The sequence below is a fragment of the Mauremys reevesii genome, linkage group 2, assembly GCF_016161935.1.
Source record: "Mauremys reevesii isolate NIE-2019 linkage group 2, ASM1616193v1, whole genome shotgun sequence".
NCBI classification, from domain to species: Eukaryota; Metazoa; Chordata; order Testudines; family Geoemydidae; genus Mauremys; species Mauremys reevesii.
In genome coordinates this window covers 90,149,504-90,170,953 of record NC_052624.1, presented here as the reverse complement: position 1 = coordinate 90,170,953, position 21,450 = coordinate 90,149,504, and the positions used below count along the sequence as shown (strand labels likewise).

At 45.4% G+C, this 21,450-nt stretch overlaps 1 protein-coding gene across 5 annotated transcripts in view; it reads right to left on the bottom strand.

The window, feature by feature from the left end:
* The window catches only part of ANLN (anillin actin binding protein), a 55,553-nt gene that overhangs the window by 29,168 nt on the left and 4,935 nt on the right, over window positions 1–21,450 (bottom strand). For 2 of the 5 annotated variants that reach the window (XM_039526443.1, XM_039526446.1), the window contains exons 1-8: window positions 13,835–14,040; window positions 6,913–7,066; window positions 6,034–6,330; window positions 4,700–5,040; window positions 3,707–3,926; window positions 1,873–2,066; window positions 1,604–1,711; window positions 707–827 (exon numbers count right to left, since the gene is read on the bottom strand). In XM_039526443.1, coding sequence (XP_039382377.1) covers window positions 707–827; window positions 1,604–1,711; window positions 1,873–2,066; window positions 3,707–3,926; window positions 4,700–5,040; window positions 6,034–6,330; window positions 6,913–7,066; window positions 13,835–13,852 — 1,453 coding nt within the window. In that variant the 5' untranslated portion in view covers window positions 13,853–14,040. Of the gene's footprint in view, window positions 1–706; window positions 828–1,603; window positions 1,712–1,872; window positions 2,067–3,706; window positions 3,927–4,699; window positions 5,041–6,033; window positions 6,331–6,912; window positions 7,067–13,108; window positions 13,133–13,834; window positions 14,042–21,450 lie in introns of those variants that run through there. The other 3 variants (XM_039526442.1, XM_039526444.1, XM_039526445.1) reach the window with 3 other exon arrangements.

Below are 21,450 nucleotides of genomic sequence, written 5' to 3'. Positions count from 1 at the left end.
ACAAAGAAACTAGGGCAGAAGATCACCAGGCCCTCAACAGCTGTGTTTGGGAGTGCAGAGCCAGCCCAGCATCTCTACGCACAAGGGTGGTAAGGGGGATGTTGTCCCTTTTTCCTCTATGGGGCAGGGCACTTAGGTTCTCATTCCCTGACTGTTAAGTATTTGGTGGAGTGTCCTATAAGCCTCCCAGATCCTGCCAGATTCAGGGAGCCCTCTGTTACTGCTGCTCCCCCTCCCCTCCTATGGTGATAGACACTTGGCTGCTTCATGATGCCTATCATACTGAAGGAAAGGGGATGCTTCTCAGAAGTCAGGAAGGAAGGCTTATACCCAATTGGGTTACTCCACAGTTTTATTATTCCAGTATGGGTAGTTACAGCCCTCACACATACTGTCTCCACTCCCTACATACACAAATGTCAGATTAATATTTTACAGTCAGTTTTTGTGATTTTAGTTCACATCTGCCTGTATCAGAAATGCCATTATCTGTTGACAGTCTGTTAAAGAAGCCTAGGACTGGAAGTGCAGTGATGTTACATGTCAGGATCAAGATGCATTGGCAGCACATGGGGAAGTGATATGCCTATACATTATGCCCAGTTCTAACCTGGGCTGAGTGTCCCAAATGTTCATAACAAAAGTATGAACACAAAACCTTTTACACCAATATTAATCATATCAATTCAAGAAGGATTTTTCTCACCTGAAGATTCTGAGGAGAGAGATTTTACTGGTATCTCAGATTCTGTGGTCTTTTCTGCTGCTACAAGCGAAGTAGCATCTGAACTAGAGAGCTGTTTTGAACTAGCTTGAGCTTGGCTTTCCTGAAGAAGAAAAAATTACATTAAAGTCAGTCTCAGAATGTACTATAACTTGTGGCTTGTAAAACCAAATGAACTAGATGATATTTAAACATTCGAGGCACAAAAACCTTATTACTGACTCAAAACAAATTTTATACAAATATATTAATCTTATTTTGAAAGACTAGAAGATAAAAAAGTTACAGCTATGAGGCTCCTACACAGATGCAATAACCCAGCAAGTCAGATTCCATGGAGAGAAGTTTTTTTGTTTTTAAAACTATATATCCAGAAGGGCAAATTTTTAACATTACAAAATAGCACCTAGCTTGAAGGTGAGGCAAACCTACTGTTGAGATACTATTAGAATTTAAGTAATAAATAAATGAAAGTGAAGACTGAATATTTTCCTTTAAAATATTGGCAGATATAATATACTCAAGAGCACATACACTCTAAGTTGTTTCTTTCAAGTACTTTAAAAAAGTTAAGATTTTATAGCATGTAAGAAAGTGCTAAATCCAAAGCATATCATCATAAAGTTGATAAGCTCATACTATCTTTTCCCCTTCCCTTTAAACAAACAGTTATGGTTCTTGGAGAAAAAGGAAAAGGAGAGGTTCTCTAGTAATTATTATATAAACTTCTTGGAATAAAGTCTTGTACAGGCCTATATATGCTTGTCCCCAAGCAAAGATTAATATAGATTATTGTACATTTACATGCTTATCTATGTGTTCTGGGTTCCCTGACAATTTATAGATGGGCACGTCAAAATACACTCTGACATATATTACCATTTTAATTTCTGGATGTTTGCTTTTTGAATTTTCACCTCTCTCAGCACTCCACAGACTGCCCTTGTCAAACCGGCCACGAATACAAGCAAGTTCCTTTTCACGTTCCTAAGCATAAGAGAAATATACAAGAACATACTGTAGGCTGTAGCTATATATTTTATACACTTTTTTGCTGTTGTTGTTTTTTAATCCCTAGGCAGTTTTAGAAACATTAAGAAACATTCCTGAAGATTATAAGTAAACTATTAAAATTTAGCAAACCATACCTGCTTGAGCTGTTGTGCTAGGCTGGCAGTGGAGGATGTTTCATTCTGTTTGAAAAGTCTTTCCTGGATTGTCTTTGTGTTTGGGGTAATAATGGGTGTTCTGTATCCAGTAGTAGTTGTAGCAGGACTTTGAGTGCTATGCTCTTGAAGGCGTTCTCCAAAACGTTCCAGAAAGGGTTTGATTCCTGATCCCCCTACAAAAACCAATGGTTTTAGCTTTGTAAGAGTCACACACTTTTAACAATTTTTAGACCATAAACATATTAGTTGCTTTCTTGTAAAGCCTTCAATGTTTTGCATACCGTACTCCACTATCTTTTGAACATGTTCAGCATGTAATTGTTGCTCTTTCTCCAAACAGAAGACGAATGGACATTACAGCAGTGCAAATCAAAGTTTAGAGTGAGAGATGTCTCTCAATGCAAAGGTCCATCAACTGATAGTTAAAATGGCTTGGTTCCTCACCTACTCTCTCCAGAACCAGATCTCACTTACAAGTCAGTACAAAGTGGCTGAGAAATAGAAAGTGGAGAAGCTGCTTGGCATTTACCTTACTTTAAAATAGCATTGTTGAGTATAATAGCATAGATTTGTCTTCTACTCTAAGTGAGTCTTGGAAAGAGAAACTTAGTGAAGCAAAACTGTAGAGCTACCCTTTAAAAAAAAAAAAATGAAATAAAGTTCAGTTTGCCAGTCCAGCTCAGTTCTTTGTAAAGCTGATCAACTAGGTACATGAGACTGTTTGATTACTTTCAAGTAGTCTTCCCATATCTTCTAGTGTCACATCATTAAGAGTCACTAGAAGTGCTCTCATAAAAATCCAAACATTACACACAACTTTAGAAACTGAGAAATGGATGAAAGTTTCATGCTGTAACTCCTGTGTAAGATATCTACCGAATACCTCTTTGGTCCACGTGCAGCAAGAACCTATATGATTTAATAATTTGCAAATCCCTTTAAATGTACCAAGTTGGCTAGTGTGACACAGCACAACCATATGCAGTATCTTTGGAGAGCATTGTATAACCGTCATAAAGTTAATATGTATAGTTGCAGGCCAGGGATTACGTTCTACTCATAGTGAACGGTTACTGCAGCTCATCCAAGAACTAGAAACAGTAGAGGTAATTCTTGCAGTGACTGGGACTATAAACAGCTCCAGAACAGTACCATCCCTTGGGGTGGTTTGCATATACTGGTTCAGGATAGGCTCAAAAGACACAGCAGACAAAGAAAGAATTTGGGGGTATAAAAGGCCAGCTTGAACTGATTCAATTCATTATGATCCCAATGGTCAAAGGTGCTGTAAGCCTAAACCCCTGGTCAGAAGGGAAAGGGACGTTGATCCCTACCCAGAGTGGAAACTGCTAGAGGCCTGAGCAAGCAGAGCATTCCTTCAGCAGACCATGGGGAGGGTTCAAAAACACCAAAATTGTGACACCTGGTTTTAAAGGGATTGAAATATTCTTTATATATATATATAAAGAAGTTAGTTCAGAGCTTAAAATGGTTCCAGTGAGAGCTACCAAAACTATGCTCAGAGAAAGATGAGACTATGGAAGCTATATTTATGGAAGTTCTCCTAAATTATTACTAGGATGCTTGATTAGAATTCTATTAGTAAAAAGTTACAAGAAATTCAAAATATGAACAGCTAATCATTACATGGTATAGACCAGCATTAGCTAAAAAGGTAGTTTTAGACTTCAAGGAAAAAAAGGTCAGTACAGTTTGTTGGAAACATTTACAATAAGTTAAATTTAAAACTGAAGGTAATGGTTAAAAAGCAACTATATCACTCATTGGTTTAAAAAAAAAATAGGTCACTTACCTGGTGTTGTAGGCTTATCCTTACATTCAAGTTGCACATGTGTTCTTTTGATTGGCTCTTCTTTGGACTGAACTGGTTGGGATAAGATTGGTTTTACTGTTGGCTTAAGTTCCTCTGTTTTCTGGGGGCTGCAGGGCTTCTTTTTTAATAGTTGTGGTACCTCAGGTTCCTTAGGACTGGGACTGGTTACTCTAGAGGATTTTGCTAAGTAATTTGGTCCCTAAAGAGAAAAAGAAATATACATTTGGCGATGATCTTAATTAAATGGGAAGACCACACATTCTTCACTCACCCAGAAAAAGCTAGATGAAGAAATGTCGCACATAGCACTGTTTGAAATCTGAACACTTTTATTTCCCCAAGAGAACAATAGAAAAGGCAAAACAAGTTACATGACGCCCTTAAATCCAATACATCAGTTTTTCTATTTTGGATTACATAATTTGCCACCTGTTAGACTAATATTAAAGAATATGTGTATCCTTAATTCTAAATTCAGTGGAACACTGCAAGTTCATGAATGGGATAATTTTCATAACAGATGCTACTACTTTCAGATGTCTGACTTGAATTTTATAAAAATGTTTACATTTACAGTTGAGACTTGCAATCAACCACATGAACAATTGATTTCTAAAAGCCAGACTCTCATAATTCCTGCCTGCCAATTTACTCAGGGAGCGTGCCACTCTTACAAATCCCTATTGGTGACTAAAAAGGAGTGCAATTCACATACATTCGGAAGTCATTGCTCCCCTCTCTTGCTCATATGGTCCATCTTAATTTTTGCAATGAAAAGAGAAGAAGCTTCTGATACCTTTTAAGTGTCAGATCAACGGTATTAAGATTGAAATGATAAACAAGAAATAATTAAGGTTACTCATTTTAAAATGGTCATGATCATTTGTCACTAACATTCAGATTAGACATGTAGGGGTAACATCCATCCCACAAAAAAAGACATCAGGTTAGTTGTTAAATTTGATCACTCACCAATATCTTGGAGGTTGCTGATTTATTTACAGATACCTCAACAGCCCTTTGAGAACAGGATGCAGCTTCCTGCTTTACACTGCCGCTATTGATGCGAGCAGATGCTTCACTTGTAGTGGACAATTTGGATAAACAAGTAGTGCCAGGCTGTTCTTGTGTATTGTTTTGCTTTGCAGATGGATGACTTAGATCATTTTCCCAGGAACCAATTGTAGCAGCAAGGTTAGCTAAACGGCCTTTTCTCCCAACTGGGGTATCACTTGCGAGAGATGGCTGTTTGGGTGGGGAAACAGCCTGTTCTTTTGACAGGAGTGGAGGTAGGGGAGAACTTTCAGATGGATCTGAAAATTAAGACAGGTAGTTAAGAGCTACACGCACTTTTTGAAACAGAAGACACTAGAGAGAGTCCACCTTTTGTCAAAATAAAGTTCCTATGCAACTCAATTACAATTGTTAGGTTATTTTGCAAAGACAATGGCAGATTATTTCCAGGGCTGCCCAGAGGATTCCAGGGGTCTTCGGCGGCGGGGGGCCCCCACTTCAGCGGTAATTCGGCGGCGGGAGGTCCTTCCACTCCGAGACCCGCCGCCGAAGTGCCCCGAAGATCCGCAGCGGGGGCCCTCCACCGCCGAATTACTGCCGAAGCGCAGCTGGGTCTTCGGCGGTAATTCGGCGGCGGGGCGCCCCCGCCGCGGGTCTTCGGGGCACTTCAGTGGCGGGTTCCGGAGCAGAAGGGCCCCCCGCCGCCGAATTACTGCCGAAGACCCAGCTGTACTTTGGCAGCAGGTCCCGCTTCGGCGGTAATTCGGTGGCGGGTGGGGTCCTTCAGCCTCGGAGCGGAAGGACCCCCCGCCGGTGAAGACCAGCAGCAGCAGAAGCAACTCTGGGGGCCCGGGCTCCGCGAGAGTTTTCCGGGGCCCCCAGAGCGAGCGAAGGACCCCGCTTCAGGGGCCCCAAAAAACTCTCGTGGGGGCCCCTGCAGAGCCCGGGGCAAATTGTCCCACTTGCCGCCCCCCGGGCGGCCCTGATTATTTCACTAGAACCCAAGAAATGTTAAGTTTCTAAAAACTGATTACACCAAGTTAACAATGATGTAAAAATCAGACGGGGTTTGGTAGAGTGTACAGAAGATGTATTCTCAATGACTTCCCATTTTTTTGGGGGCACCCATTTCTTTTCCCACAGTATTCACATTACAAAAAAATATAAAAGTCAGGAATTTAAAGAAATCCTGTATCAGGAACAGTCACTGAGAAAAAAAATTCTCTAGTGCTTACTTACACCACTGTCACGACAAATGGTTTAATTTTTAAATTATATGAGGTGGGACATACCATTATCATCCCAGCAACGTCGCTGTTGTGCCAGTTTCTGCATACGTGTTTTGACTGTAAGGGCTACAGGTACTTCAGATTTCAAATTCTGCTCTTCCTTCTCAACAAGCAGTGGAACAGGCTGAACTGAGGGAGCCCTGTTATTTGCAGTTGCTTGTGGCTGTTCAGCCATCTCAGTAGGAAGATGTTTCATGGACGTTGAATTAACTGGCTGTCTATTCTCTGAACTAGAAACAGGAACCTCCATGCTGTCAGGACAGAGCCTTTTCGATGGGGATGGCTTTGTACTAGGTTTCACTGTAAAAGTTAAAAGTATTTGAACCAGTCAGTTATCAGCCATCATCTCCACAGCCTGCAATTAAAAGCACTGAACATACTCCACCTTTCTGAAACAGCTTTTCAATTTTTAAGCCCTCCCCTATGTCTTATGTAAGTGTTCCTTTAAAAAAAAAAAAAGGGGGCGGGGGGGAGAATAGTTCCCCAGTCTTTATGTCCATCATCAAATCTTGATTGTCCCTTTAAACTCTGCATTCCCAAATGTGTTTCAGTATTACTAACTAAGGAGAGTGACTTTCATAGCAGTGATTTGTTTAAACTATTAAGTGGGCACTACATTTAAGTTACTTAGTCATCTGCAAGAAATTTGCTGCCAGTTTAGAGGCTAGTAACATTTTGGACCTAATTAAAAAGGCAGGCAACAGCATCCCTTACTGCTGAGTTTAGAAAGAAGAGGGTTATACTTTGGTGCTAAAAAGTAGCATTTTTTTAGTCAAAGTAGTATGTGTCAAAAGAAGTAAATGGGCGTTTTCATATAGAAACAGTGAGCCATATGATTTTTCAAGAGGTTTTTTATTTCTGTACTATGCCTATGCAAGATACCTTCTTCACTGGGCAAAGGTGACCGGTTACTAGTTTCTGACAAAGGTTCTCTAGCTCTCTTTGTCTGCATCGTGGGCCTCATTCCTGCTGTGGGTCGCTCAGCCATTTTCTTCTGCAAGTTCTCTCGCCTGGCACGGGTTCGTTCAAGAAGTTTCTAAATATTTAGAAAGGCACAGATTGTTACATACTTCAGTATTCTAGTGGAAACACGTTACTAATAAAGTATAAATTACTGAAACACTGAATTTTTACAGTAAATTCTCAGTTACATGTTTCTAACCTCCTACGCCAGAGGCCCCCAAACTGTCAGGTGCGCCCTGCAGGGGGGCACAGAGGAACGTTCAGGGAGTGCAGCAGGACCCCATGGAGGATGCGGAGAGAGCGCCACCCAGCCCCACTACGCTCCCATCTCTGCTCTGGCCACAGCCACAGCTCCCGACACCACCCCCAGCCTCAGCCCCTGACTGCGGCCTGGCCATGGCTCCACAATCAGCCCCGGCCCTGCCCCAAGCCTCGGTCCCTGGCCACAGCTCCAGTTCTGGCCCCAGACTCACCCCGATCTATGGCCATAGCCCCCTTATGCCGGCCACAGTATCTCCCCCCTCCCCAGGATCCACGGACAGGAGTATGAGGAGGTGCAACGCTGAAAAGTTTGGGGACCACTGTCCTACACAAAAGATTCCCACTATGGAAACAAAAGACTGTACATCTTTCAGCTGTTGCAAGATTACTAATTACACTATCCTTCTAAATAAAAAAATTCATAAGTAATGACAGTGACTAACAGTGAATTAGTGACAACTGACTTCTAAACTGCCAGGTGACAGTAGCATTGCTAAAAACAGTCAACTTTTTGGTTAGTTTGGGGTTTTTTAAACCAAGTTGCCAAAATTGGTGTACATGCCAACTACATTGCAGATGTGCATTCTCTACAGCAGGGGTCGGCAACCTCTGGCACATGGCTTGCCAGGGTAAGCACCCTGGTAGGCTGGGCCAGTTTGTTTATCTGCCGCGTCGGCAGTTTTGGCCGATCGCGGCTCCCACTGGCCGCAGATTGCAGTCCCAGGCCAATGGGGGAGGCAGGAAGCGGCACAGGGGAGGGATGTGCTGGCCGCGGCTTCCCACCTCCCCCATTGGCCTGGGACTGCAAACCGCGGCCAGTGAGAGCCGCGATCGGCCAAAACTGCGACAGATAAACCAACTGGCCCAGCCCGCCAGAGTACTTACCCTGGCAAGCTGCGTGCCAGAGGCTGCCGACCCCTGCTCTACAGCAACCCTTCTAGCTGACTGAGGTGCACCATTAACAGGTTCTGAAGGGATGTAGGGATTAGAGAGATGAAAGAAGAGCATTTTGAAGATGTCACGGATGCAGAGGATGCCATTAAAAAGAGATCTGTACTCCCATGTTTAGATGGCAAAAAATAAAACACACAAAACGCACCATCACAATATTTATCTTTATACTGACATAAGTATTCCATTTAAAAGAAGATTTAAACAAAGATATATCAGTTACATCCCCAAATATATGGGATATTTCTTCTGATCCACTGATCTAATTGTTATAGTTCACGTGCCATTTTGGGCATACTGACCTACTCCATTACGTATAAATCACTTCAATGAAAGTTTAGAACAGTGTTTCTCAAACTATTGTACTGGTGACCCCTTTCACATAGCAAGCCTCTGAATGCGACCCCCCTTATAAATTAAAAAACACTTGTTTATATATTTAACACCATTATAAATGCTGGAGGCAAAGCAGGATTTGGGATGGAGGCTGACAGCTTGCAACCCTCAGTTTGAGAACCCCTGGTTTAGAAGTTGTAACAAGTGATATTTGGAGTTACTCTGTCTTCAAGTACTACTTAAGCAATATCTAATACAAATACTTTAAGGAATACAGTACTGCATGATTTAATCAATTTTTAAATGTGACAAACTCCTTTGTGCTAAATTAAACACTTTGAGACAAAAAAAAGTTCAGTTATGAAAGTTCTAGTTCACTTTGAAAAGGCAGCACTTTGTGCTATCACCACAACACAGCGCTAAGTAGTTAAATTCTGTGAGCTGTGTAACCCATTATCCTCCCTGAGTCACAGCAGTCAAATATAAATTTCAGACTTTAACTGTCTAAAACACTTCAGATTCTTAGAATTCTCAGATTCATCTGCTCAATGTGCAGCAGCAGTCAAAAAAAGCTAGAAGAATGTTAGGAACTATTAGGAAAGAGATCGATAATAAGATAGAAAATATCATAATGCCGTTATATAAATGCATGATATGCCCACACTTTGAATACTGTGTACAGTTCTGATCGCCCCCAACTCAACAACAAAAGTGATTAGTGGTATGGAACATCTTCCATATGAGGAGAGTAAAAAGACTGGGATTTTTTCATCTTGGGGAAAAAAAAAAAAGGAGACACAATTAAGGAGGGGGATATGATAGAGATTCATAAAAATCAATAATAATGTTGAGAAAGTGAATAAGGAAGTGTTATTTACCCCTCCATGTAATACAAGAACCAGGGTTCACACCCAGTGAAATTAATAAGCAGCAGGTTTAAAACAAACAAAATGAAGTACTTCTTCACTCAGTGCATAGTCAACAGGGGGGATTTGATTTAAATAGTGATTTAAATCACTAGTCAGGAAGATGCGATTTAATCATGGATTTCTACATAAAAGTGCATTCTTGTTGATTGTTATAACCTTAATACATATTCTTCACAACTCAGAGATAGAGACCACCCAAACTGGGTCTCTTTTAGGGTCTGCTGCCATTAAAGGTTTTCCCCTCTAGTGAGAGAATGGTATGGTAGATCTCAAATAAATGAAGGATACACTCAAAAAGATTTCTGGAATATGCTGCTCAAACAGTTTCACTTTTGTTTCTACTGCCTGTCCCTCCCTTCTCACATTTACCTCCAGACTTCTTCTCCTTGTCCAGATCTATTCCACCCCCAACAATCTTCTATACTTTGAACTTTTTGAAACTTTGCACTTTTAGAGAGGTAAATGATTGACTCCGTGTACACAAATTTGCAGAGGGACAATAGGGTTGAGATATGTTATTTCTCACCTCTATATATTTATTTAAAAACATTTTTTGCTGTTAACAAGCATGTTATCTTTGGAGACACAAATCCATAGTTTGAGAACTGCAAAACTAAGCATCTCTGATGGTATCTTCTAGACTCAGCACTTAGTCCCATTGGGTAGATAGAAAGATTAACCTAAATAATCTATACAGAAGCCCCGGGACCTCATAAAATTGGTTCCCTAATCCATGAACTATTGGAACTCATTTACAAAACTTTTCTTAAACATTACATGAATATATTGTCTCATACTGTGGAATTAGAATGTATAATCCCTATTTCATGAGGAACTCTCTTTGAGCTACAATATAGCTTAATTAAAACTATCTTTGGACAGGCTTTTTCCTCAAAAAAGCATTTTATAAAAAAAAATCCTATTTAAATAAAAAAATTCCAATTTAAATTAAAAAATCCATTTTTTTTAAATCATTGATTTTTATCCACCCTGATAATTAATCTGAAACTCGTTGCCAGGGCAGGTTGTGAAGGCCAAAAGTATAATTGGGGTCAAAAGAAGAATTAGATAAGTTAATGGCGGATATGTCCATCGACGACCATTATCCAAGATGGTCAGGGATGCAATCCCATGCTTAGGGTGTCCCCAAGCCTCTGACTGCCAGACTGGGTGAGAGGAGATGGAGCACTTGATAACTGCCCTGTTTTCTGTTCATTCCCTTTGAAGCACCTGGCACTGACCAATGTCAGAAGACAGGATACTGGGCTATACGGACCACTGGTTTGACCCCGTATGGCCATTCTTATGTTCTTGTTGTATGACTAATGGAATGTCAATCTCAGCAGTTCTGTCTGAAAGCAAAACGCTGACTCTAAATTTCTGTAACTAACAAAGGAGGACTCTGGAAAACTACATGAAGCCAGGAGCGCCTGTACTGACAAATTGCATGTCAGTTTTGGACTCCTCCCTGTTCCCTTGCTCTACCCCACTTCCCCCACAAAAAAGTGAAGTGCACAGGGAACCATGCATGTGTGAGAAAGTTTTCAGATGCAGAGACTAAGTAATAAATGTGCAGCAAAGGAATAGTTAAATAGCATGTGTACGGTGGGACACGCAGAGTTATTCAAATACACATCCACATTCCATTCTGTTCCGTTAGCCCAGTTTGAGTGAAGTTTCAGTTGCTGCAGCTAGGATGTCATTTTAAAAGAATGTGCAGCTCCATTGTTGAACTCAAACTTTTACTGGTTTGCAGCATGCTCAAGTTTTCCAAGTAATAGTCATAACTCAAATTCTGCTCTTACACACTTGATGAATAAGCCACAGTTTGAAGTGACTGTTAGAATTAGTTTTGAAGCCCACTGGCATTTGAGGAGGGCGGGGGAAGAGGAGGAGGGAGAGGGAAAGAAGATAGTCTTACCGTGTAGTGTAAGGGTTTTGCCAAGGGCTAGAAGTTTAATTAGAATGTTCGCAGTTTTTAGTACTTGCCATAAAAACATACTTCCTAAATATATAACAAACTAACTGTGTACATAGTCCATGCATGATCTATTATCGTATCTTAAAGGTGCATACAAGTGTAGGGCTCCAAGTTATCTCACTTCTCACCTACACAGCTAAACATTGTTAAGAGCATGTCTACACTTAGAGTACTGCATAGGCATAACTGCGCCACTGAAGCACTTTAATGAAGACACTCTAAGCCCATGGGAGACAGGTGATAGCTATGTCAGGAGAAGCAGCTCTCCTGCCAACATAGCACTATCTACACAGGGGGGTTGGTTGGCATAACTGTGTCACTCAGGGGTGTGGATTTTTCACACCCTTGAGTGACGTACTTATATTGATATAGGTCTGTAGTGTAGACGAGACATAGTGATAAATTATTAGCTGACATTCAGAAGTCAAGATCATGTTAGTTTTTGTATCTTAAGGCTATGTCTACACTGCACTTTCATCAGTAAAACTTTTGTCGGTCAGGAGTGTGAGGGAAAAAAAAATTAAAAAAAAAAACACCGGCCAACAAAAGTTTTACCGATGGAAAGCGCCAGTGTGGATAGCAATTAGTCAGTGGGAGACACTCTCCAGCCAACAAACCTACCCTCATTGGGGGTGATTTTATTTTGTCAGCAGGAGAGTTGTCTCCTGCCAACAAAGAACAGCTACACTGAGTACCTTACAGTAGCACAGCTGTGCCGCTGTAAGGTACGCAGTGTAGACATAGCCTATGGCTTATCAAGAGATACATTAGTTGTATAATAATATAACTAAAATATTAAACAGATGGTGCTTGGTATTTAATTTTAGTTCAAGGAAAGTTGTGTTAGGCTTGAAGGCTGACCAATACTAGCATATCATACTCCTTTCCAGAAATAATGGAATCAGTTCCCCCAAAAAGTTGTTACTTGAAGGATGCTTCTCTTTTGAAGCCCTGGAGAGATACCCGTTAGTATTGTGAAATATTTGACTAAAGTTTACTCTAAGGAACAACCTAACAGCTCCAGCCTGTACTTCTCAAAATTCAATTATGAACAAGGTTGTGTGCATATTGGAATACTTCCCAGCATGCAAAAACAATTTTAAACTCAGTTCAGTAGTTTGGACTTGAAAAGGAATTTAAGACAAGTCTCATCAGGTCACCCACTACCAATTAAGGAAGCAATGTTAAGTTGTTTATATATAACAAGCGTTACATTCATAGAGACTAGATGGACTCAGTTTTAACATAAACTGAAGGCAGAACTACTGTTTCTGCTCCAATTTAATTAAATGAGTGCTACCTCTTTGTGCAGGCTCTTTTCAATCATTTAAATTAAATCTCTGTAAAACATTCAGATACTCTTCAACCAGTTTAAAAGTTTTGGGGAGGGGGGTTGCGATAATTTAACTAAAACCAATATAGAATTAGTTTTTAAACTTCAGTTACATCAGTACACAAACTGTTTAGACCAGTCTCAGTTAAGATTTCAAATTTTATCATAGCAGAAAATCTGATAATCTGCATTCATTTTGAATTTATATATAATTGATAAGAGTGTCAAATGTTTGGGGTTAAAAGGGTAAATTGGACTTCTTGAGACCATTAGTGTTCAGTACAACATATTAACAACCCACACAAGTCAGCTCCACATTGGTACCTCAGTGTCATCTCTTTGGAGTTAGGAGAACAATTCTTCAGATGTTTTATTTTCTGTAAGTAGCACGTTTAGATCAATTGCAGCCACCTCACTCAGTTCACCTTGACTTCACATTTTGTATGTAGAAGCCACGTCTAACAATCATCTCAGAAGCAGTAGCCGCCTTGACCATATGATAAAGTCAGGAAAAGGAGAAGCTCCACACGGGTGGCTCCCTCTGCTAGAGGCGCTACGCGGGGGTGCCGGCCCGATTGCCTCTAGTCTCTCCCGTGCTCCAAGCCAGAAGCCCGTCGCACCCCCCTACACACGGGACACCGCAGTGCCGCTGAGACAGCCACGTTTTTACAGGCTGTGTAACGCCAACCGTGCACGAGCTGACACTGCAGCAGCAGGGGCGGAACCTTATCGTGCTTTGCCGGCTTTGGAGCTGGAGGGGGGTTGGGGTCTCACCTTCCACCGGGCGCCCCCCCATCCCCAGACACTGTCAAGGCCACCCCCGGAACAGGGCACCTCGCAGCCCAGGAGCCTGTGGAAAGAGCAACGGTTTGGGCTGGAGCCGGGGGAAGAAGGGGCAGAATCGAGTCACACCGAGCTCGCGCACAGCAGCGACCCCCAGCGCCCCCCCCACGGGGTCCGACATCCCAGCGCCCCGATCCCCCCCACCCCACGGGGGCCGTTCCAACCCCGGTCGTTTGCTCGCTGTGGGGGAGGGGACCGGCCGCTCACCTCGGTGAAGGGGTCCATTGCTGCTGCTGCCCGGCGGCCCCCCGCTCCGTCCCTTCTCGCGCTGCTCCGGGAGTGGCTAAACCACCACCCCAAACCGCTCTTTGGATTTTGAATTTCAGCGCCCGCCTCCACTGCGCACGCGCCACACGAGACAATTCCACCCTCAGGCCCGCCTGGGCGGTCACGTGATAGCCGGGCTCGGGCAGGGAAGGGAACCAACCACCCCAGGCTCCCTCCTGCGCATGTGCAGAAGTCAGAAGTCTCAGCGCAACCTAACCCACCGATTGAATCCCGATGATTGTTGCTTGTGCAGGAGGGGGAAAGGGGCGGGATAAAAGCTGTGACTGACATGGGCACTGGCCGTTCGGCGGGCAATGAGCGCGCCCATTCACTGTAGGGGCAAAGGGGGAGAGGGTTGCCAACTGTCTAACCATACACACCCCCTTGCCCCGCCCCTTCTCCGAGGCCCTGCCACACTCCCTCCATCGCTCGCTGTCCCCCACCCTCACTCTCTGTCTTTCACCGGGCTGGGGCAGGCGGTTGCGGTGCGGGGGGTGGGCTCTGGGCTGGGGCCAAGGGGTTTGGCGAATGGGCGGGGGCTCCAGGCTGGGCCTGGGGCAGGGAGTGGGGGGTGCAGGAAAGGGGTGCAAGGTGCAAACTCTTGGAGGGAGTGTGCATGCTGGAGGGGGCTCAGGGCTGGGGTGCAGGGAGGGTGAGGGGTGCAGGTTCTTGGAGGGAGTTTGGGTGCAGGAGTGGGCTCTGGGCTGGGGTAAGGATTGGGATGCAGGGTGTAGGCTGCGGCCAGGAGGTGCTTACTTTGGGCAGCTCCCGGTTGGCAGCACAGCAGGGCTCAGACAGGCTCCCTGCCTGCCCTGGCCCTGCGCCGCTTCCGGAAGCAGTTGACACACCCCTGCAGCCTAGGGTGACCAGATCACCCAGGTCAAATATCGGGACGCGGGGGGGCGGGGCGGAGGCAGAGCAAAACAAAAAAAATCCCCCACCCCCGATTCCTCCTCCCTCCGCAAGCGCTGGAGGGAGGCCCGGGAGACTCAGGGGAGCACGGGGCCGGGGTGAGTGTGAGTCCAGCCTGGCCCCGAGCAGGCAGGACTCAGGCGCGGTATCTGGAGGGAGAGTACGGGGTGGCCTGCGGGGCCAGGCAGCGGCTGTTCTCCCCACCTGGGCAGGGGACTCGGGAGCAGCCGCTGCTGCAGCTCCCACTGCCGCGGGGGGAGGAAGCGGCCGCTGGCCAAGCTCGGCAGCTGCGGCTCTAGCACCCATTAACCCCCCGAGCCCGGGCCTGCTGCGGGGACCCAGCGCGCACGCTGCGCATACCCAGCCCCTGGCCAGTCGCGTCTGGGCTGGCTGCCCAGCTGGTGCAATCCCGTGGGCGGCCCCGGAGTGGGGGCAGCAGGCCCCAGCCCCCTGCATCCCGCTCGGGTCCTGCAGAGAACGAACGGACTGGGCTGCCGATGCCTCCGCCACGGGATTGCACCAGCTGGGCAGCCAGCCCAGACGCGACTGGCCAGGGCTGAGCGCAGTGCGCGCTGCCCGCAGCAGGCCGGCTCGGGGGGGGGCCCGGCCGCAGCCGCAGCGCCGCCACGCCGGTGGCCACTTCCTGCCCCCGCAGCAGTGGGAGCTGCAGCAGCGGCTGCTCGCGAGTCCCCTGCCCAGGTGGGGAGAACAGCCGCCACCTAGCCCCACGGGCCGCCCCCCTACTCTCCCTTCAGGTACCGCGCCCGAGTCCTGCCTGCTCGGGGCCAGGCCAGACTCACACTCACCCGGCCCCGCACTCCCCTGAGTCTCCTGGGCATGGCATGCTTGGAAAGAGGCGGGGATTTGGGGAGGGAGACAATGGGGCAGTGAGGGGGCGGGGATGGGGGCGAGGATTTGGGGAAGGATCCAATGGGGGAAGGAGGGGGCGGAGTCGGGGCAGGGAAGGGCGCGAGCCCTTCGGGCTCCGGAGCCTTTGCTTGTTTGTCCAGTGTCCCGACCTAACATTGGTCGGGACGCGGGACAAACAAGCAAATATCGGGACAGTCCCGGTAAAATCGGGACGTCTGGTCACCCTACTGCAGGCCCTGGAACCGGGGAGGAGATGGGAAGGGGGCTCTGAGCGCTGCCTCGGCCTGCAGGCACTGCCCCCACAGCTCCCATTGGCCACAGTTCCCGGCCAATGGGAACTGCGGAGTCAGCACTCGGGACACAAGCAGTGCATGGAGATCCCTCAGGGGCCACAGGTATGTGCTGGCCACTTCCGGGAGCGGCATGGGGCAAGGGCAGCAGGAAGCCTGCGTTAGCCCCGCTGTGCCGCCGGACTTTTAGCAGCCTAACCTAGCTCAGAGTGGCTTCCCTAACGTCCAGGAGATAGAGCCCGATTCCAGGAGACTCCTGGTGAAACCGGGAGGGTTGGCAACCCTAACCCATGCCCTTCACCCATCCTGTCTAGTGGTTCGGCTCACAGCAGCGTTCTGCAGAACAAAGCACAGCAGCTTGGCATTACCACCCTGATAGCTTGCATGGACTCTTCCCTCTCAGAGCAATTTTTTCAGGCTCTCTGCAGCCTCAGGCTGCTAGTGCTGCTGTGCTTACATGCACTTCATGTTTTCAAACTTTTCTTCACACCCACAAGAGCTATTACTACGCTACGAAAGCTGAGATTTTGAAATACGCAGACAATAATTCCAGCTCTGCTGCCATCTTTCCCCAAAGTCACGCACAGCATTTCCTTGTTGCACTGAAATGGGAAGTCCTCTGTCACTTCAGCTGGCATGTATGGAGATGTCTTTTGTACTGTGCTATAGTTGGAGTAGAAAGTGGCTCTCTGTCCCATCTCCTCTCTTTGTCACTGTTCCTCTCTAGATGTACCCCATCCCATGCTATGTTTCTTGCAGCAGCCTCCTCTAGGTTATGGTCACTAATTTTGTATTTGATGAGACTCTGCCTTAGGCTGGCACATTTCACTGTGCTGAGCTCCTTAAATAGCCTGTAAGCTTGGTGCTGAGATCTGTAAGAGTTTTGCTTCTTGTTTTTGATTTCTTTTCCCAAATGAATAATATTCATTTCTGCTTCCCCACTTCTATCACTCTTTTCTACTTCCATTCCTCCACCCCACCCTTCCTTATTCTTCCAGTCCTGTTTCCCACTTCCAATCCACAATTTCTTCTCTTTCATTCTGCCCTCTTGCTATCCCTCCTCTGCCTTCTTTTCAAATTAAAATACGTTTATTGCCATGCCAAGCTATACTAGTGTCACCTCAGAAACAGTGCAACGCAATGTGTAGAATAAGTTAAAATTTAGTATACCAAGTAATTTCCAGGCTTTTCTGGAAAGTGCACAAGAATGTAAGATTGCCATTCATTTGGACACCTTCTAACCAGCAGTCATACTTGGGCTGCTCTCATGTAATGGGGGTTGCAGCAGCTCTCAGTCCAGAGGTTAGAATGTGCTCATGGGAAGTGGGGCCCACTATTGGGGCCCACCATAGAGACATATCACTTATACTATGCTCTGTGAACACATGAACAATCACAACTGTAAGAAGACTTCATTTACTTCTCCCAAAGAACAAGCAGGGGTGAAAGTAACTTACAGGACTTACTGGTACTGCCGGAGTCCTGAGGGGGGCGTGGCCTCATCCAGAAGAGGCGTGGCCTCTCAAGATTTAAAGGCCCTGGGGAACCAGCTGTGGCTGGGAGACCCAGAGCCTTTAAATCAACCAGGGGCTCCCAGCTGCAGAGGTGGCTGGGAGCCCCCCGGGGCTCAGAGGCAAATTAGAGGGCCCGGGGCTCTGGCCGCCAGGGGGAACCCCGAGCTTTGCAGGGCTGGGGCACGGATTTAAAGGGCCCAGAGCTCCTGCCACTGAGGGAAGCCTGGAGTCCTTTAAATCCTGGCCCCAGCCGGAGCCGCGGCCGGGATTCAAAGGGCTCTGGGTTGCCTGCAGCCGCAGGGAGCTTTGAGCCCTTTAAATTCCCGCCCCAGCCCAGCTGCCGGAGTCACGGCCGGGATTCAAAGGGCTCTGGGCTGCCCGCAGCGGCGGGAAGCCCAGAGCCCTTTCAATCCCCGCCGTGGAAGTCAATGCGGTCCAGCACTGTGTACTGGCTCTTGCCGGTACGCTGTACCGGACCGCACCGGCTTACTTTCACCTCTGAGAACAAGCCACTACTTGTGGGGGTAAAAGATCAATTTCTTTAGTTGGAATATTAGAAGACTCCATAAAGGATAGAAGTATAGATAGCAGGACATGAAACATCCAAAGGGAAGATGGATCATACAGTGCTGCTGTGACAAGTTGCAAAGCCCTCCAAGCTTGCACTTTCACCAGCATTCACACAGGTAGGGACACATACAGCTTCCCAGGTTAGGAACCCAGCAGCCCTGGTCAAATCCTCAGGTGTTTTCAGGTGTGCGGTTGTAGAGAGAGTGAGGTTCCTTCATTATATTTTCTTCCCACTTGCTGGAAAGCTCTTTTGCTGTGACCTGGGTCAAACACTTCCGATTGTGTAGTGCTATCTCTGAGAGGTTTCTATTGTACACAGTTCCTGGGGTAATCCTTGTGCTTGTGCGCATTTCCTCAATAAGACATTAACGTTGTTTGGCCTTTTTACTGTTGTACCTGAAAGGCTGCTTGTGGGAATTCTTGACCTCACAACATGTTTCAGTAACACATAGATAGCCAAACTTCATAACTTCACATACATGCATGCAAAGTGCCTCCCTAGCAATGTGGACAAACTTAGAGGAACCATGCATTACAGAGACAAATCCTAGCTGACTGACTACTTCCAAACAATAGAGGACAATTCCCTTTCTATACAATAGATACAACACACACAATTCAAAGTGACAGCTTACACTGAAGTTATTTGCATCTAAGTATTGAGGACATTTCAAAAAGATTTCTTATAATGTTTACTTGCAGTAGAATTTTGTCTACACTAAATCATTTTTTACAAAAATTCATGCTGAGTCAGCTGCAGTAGTGAGAACTCTAATATGGATGACTCATACTCTGGCTGCTGTTCTCAATACTGTCAGTTAAAGCTGCCATCAATTAAACCAATTAAGAGCTAGTGTAAATAGCACAGTGCTTGAAACAGCTGCTGGAACTGAAGAGCTGATATACACAAGGATTAATTCTCCACAGCATTGCACCTTGTGCCATCATTTACATCTGTGCTAAATGGGTATAAAACACTCCCACTCTGATCTGGCAGTGTTTTACATTCACTCCAGGTGCATGGCAGAGGAGAGTCAGGCCATTGTCTAGTGCACAGGACTGGGAGACACAATCTTCTAAATGAGCCCAGCTTTGACATTGATTCCAAAACTGGGCAAGTTACATAGCCTTTCCTAGGTCTAAACTACTGCGGTAAGTCAACCTATGCTACGCACTCCAGCTACATGAATAACATAGCTGGAGTCAACGTAACTTAAGGTGAGTTACCACGGGGTCTACACTGTTGACTTACCTTACTCTTCTTGTTGGGGGTAGAGTGCAGGGGTCAACTGGAGAGCTATCTGCTGTCGATTTGGTGGGTCTTCAGTAGACCCGCCAAATCGACCACCGGTGGATCGATCTCAGAGCTTTGATCCCCACTGTAGTGTCGATGTAGCCTAAGAGGGAGGATCCTTTTGCAGAATTTATTTGGGATTGTTCCATCAAGGTGATTATGCATTCTCCAGGATTATGGATCCTGGAGAATGCAAAGGAGACCAGGACCATCTGCATGGAAGACCTATGTCTCTGCACCAACTCTGTGCCCCCACAACCAGGGATTCCCTTGGCCACAGCTCCCACCAGGCTTTCCATATAGGGAGATTCCTCACCACCAGACTGTAGTACCCCTCTCCTGAGAAAGCTCTGCGGTAGCTGTGAGGTGACAAAGTGTGGCTTCTGCCCTGGAACATGGTTTCCTCCTGTCCAGTGCGGACAGGGTTAATTTTGAGAGATCTGTTCAAATTGCAGTGTAGACTAACCCATAACACTACAAACATGAGCATATCAGGGGATCACTCACAACAATGTTAATAAATGGCTCCATTTTCTAATGCAGTTGGGATCTTAACTGTATTCCCAAATCATCCTACAGTTCTGCTGTGTCCAAGCTGGTAGTACACTGCTTTCATGCCATCCAAGGAATCCCCTTTCCAGAGGAAATTCCCCAGATCACCAAGTCTGCAACCTTCTGTGCCAGTGGAGTTGCTCAAGAGAGTATAGGGTTCAGAAAAACAAAATAGGTTAAAAAAGATGGTTATACCTCAGCTATAGGGCTGAATAGTCTTCAAATAATGAAGAAAAGACAGGTTATAAATCACAAAAAAATGTGTATTTACAGGACAAGGGGTTTTTGCTGTTGTTTCCACATATGCTGTGCTATATGGTGCCTTAACTCCCAATGCTATTGTTTTTATAATTTAAAATCAAAGGATCAGTGTATAATTCAAATGTATGTTTTTCTTTCCCTTATTGCCCCTATTTCTCCTTTGCGTCTGTTGGTGTCCCTAGGCCTAAGTAAACCAAAGTTGTGACTTTGGGCCTGAGTGAACCAAAGTTCTTCCATGCTGTGAACTTTAACCAGCCTAAGATGCTAATAAACAGCTCCCTGCTGCTAGAACCTTTCCTTACAGCCTGCCAGAGCCTTCAGCTGCTGCATGTAGCTACACATTGTGGTTTGGTTGCAGTCTGCTTTTCACTGCAGTTTAGGTATGCCCTCCATGGCACCACCAGTGTCATCAAGGCCTTAGGATCTGTTTTGTCTGCAGAACCAGAGCTCATCATGCATTTTCTGAATACGTGAAAAATCATCTTGGCATTATATATTGGCAAATTTGGCAGAAAGGATATTTATTTATGACAATGGTGAGGGATGCAAATAAGTAACCTGTGGACGTTCACGTGTTGCACGGCTTTAAATTATCTATGCTCAGAGCACAGAAGTAATTCTCATTAACCTTAGTGAGAGATATGTGATCAGCACAACTGCAATAAGAGAACATGAGGTCCCTAACTCTTGCAATGTAAAGATTTTAAAAGACAGCATCTGTTTATTAGTCCAGTCTGACGAGTATCAAAAGAACAACATATGCTTTCAATCTGATCTTTGCAAAAAAGGACAAACATTGCATTTTCAAAATTGGTAAAATGCACAGGGTTCATTTCACCCCCATCCCCAATCTCCTGGCCTCTGGCAAAGCTATCTCATCAAATATCACTGGTAGCACCACTCATATTACACATTAGAAGCACCACATAAATGCTCACAGTCTATGTTGATGAAGGCCATATAAGCATCTAGGTAGATGAGCACAGCTATGGTTAGAGGTCAGATGCATCATCAGATGCTAAGAATGGTTGGGAGAAAGTGGTGAGGAAACAGCGGTTGGAAGATAAAAACAACAGAAGGTTGTGTGGTGGGGAATAAGAGGAGATGATGAAGAATGGAGAATTATGAATAACACTGAGGAGATAAGAAGAAGAAAGTGGAAGAACAGGAAGAGAAAAAGGAAAAGAAGAAATCAGAAGACAAAATAGAATAAGAGAGGTAGTGTTAAAGGAACGAGACTATTAGCTAGATCATCAGGGGTGCACCCCCATGCTCTGAGTGTCCCTAGCCTCT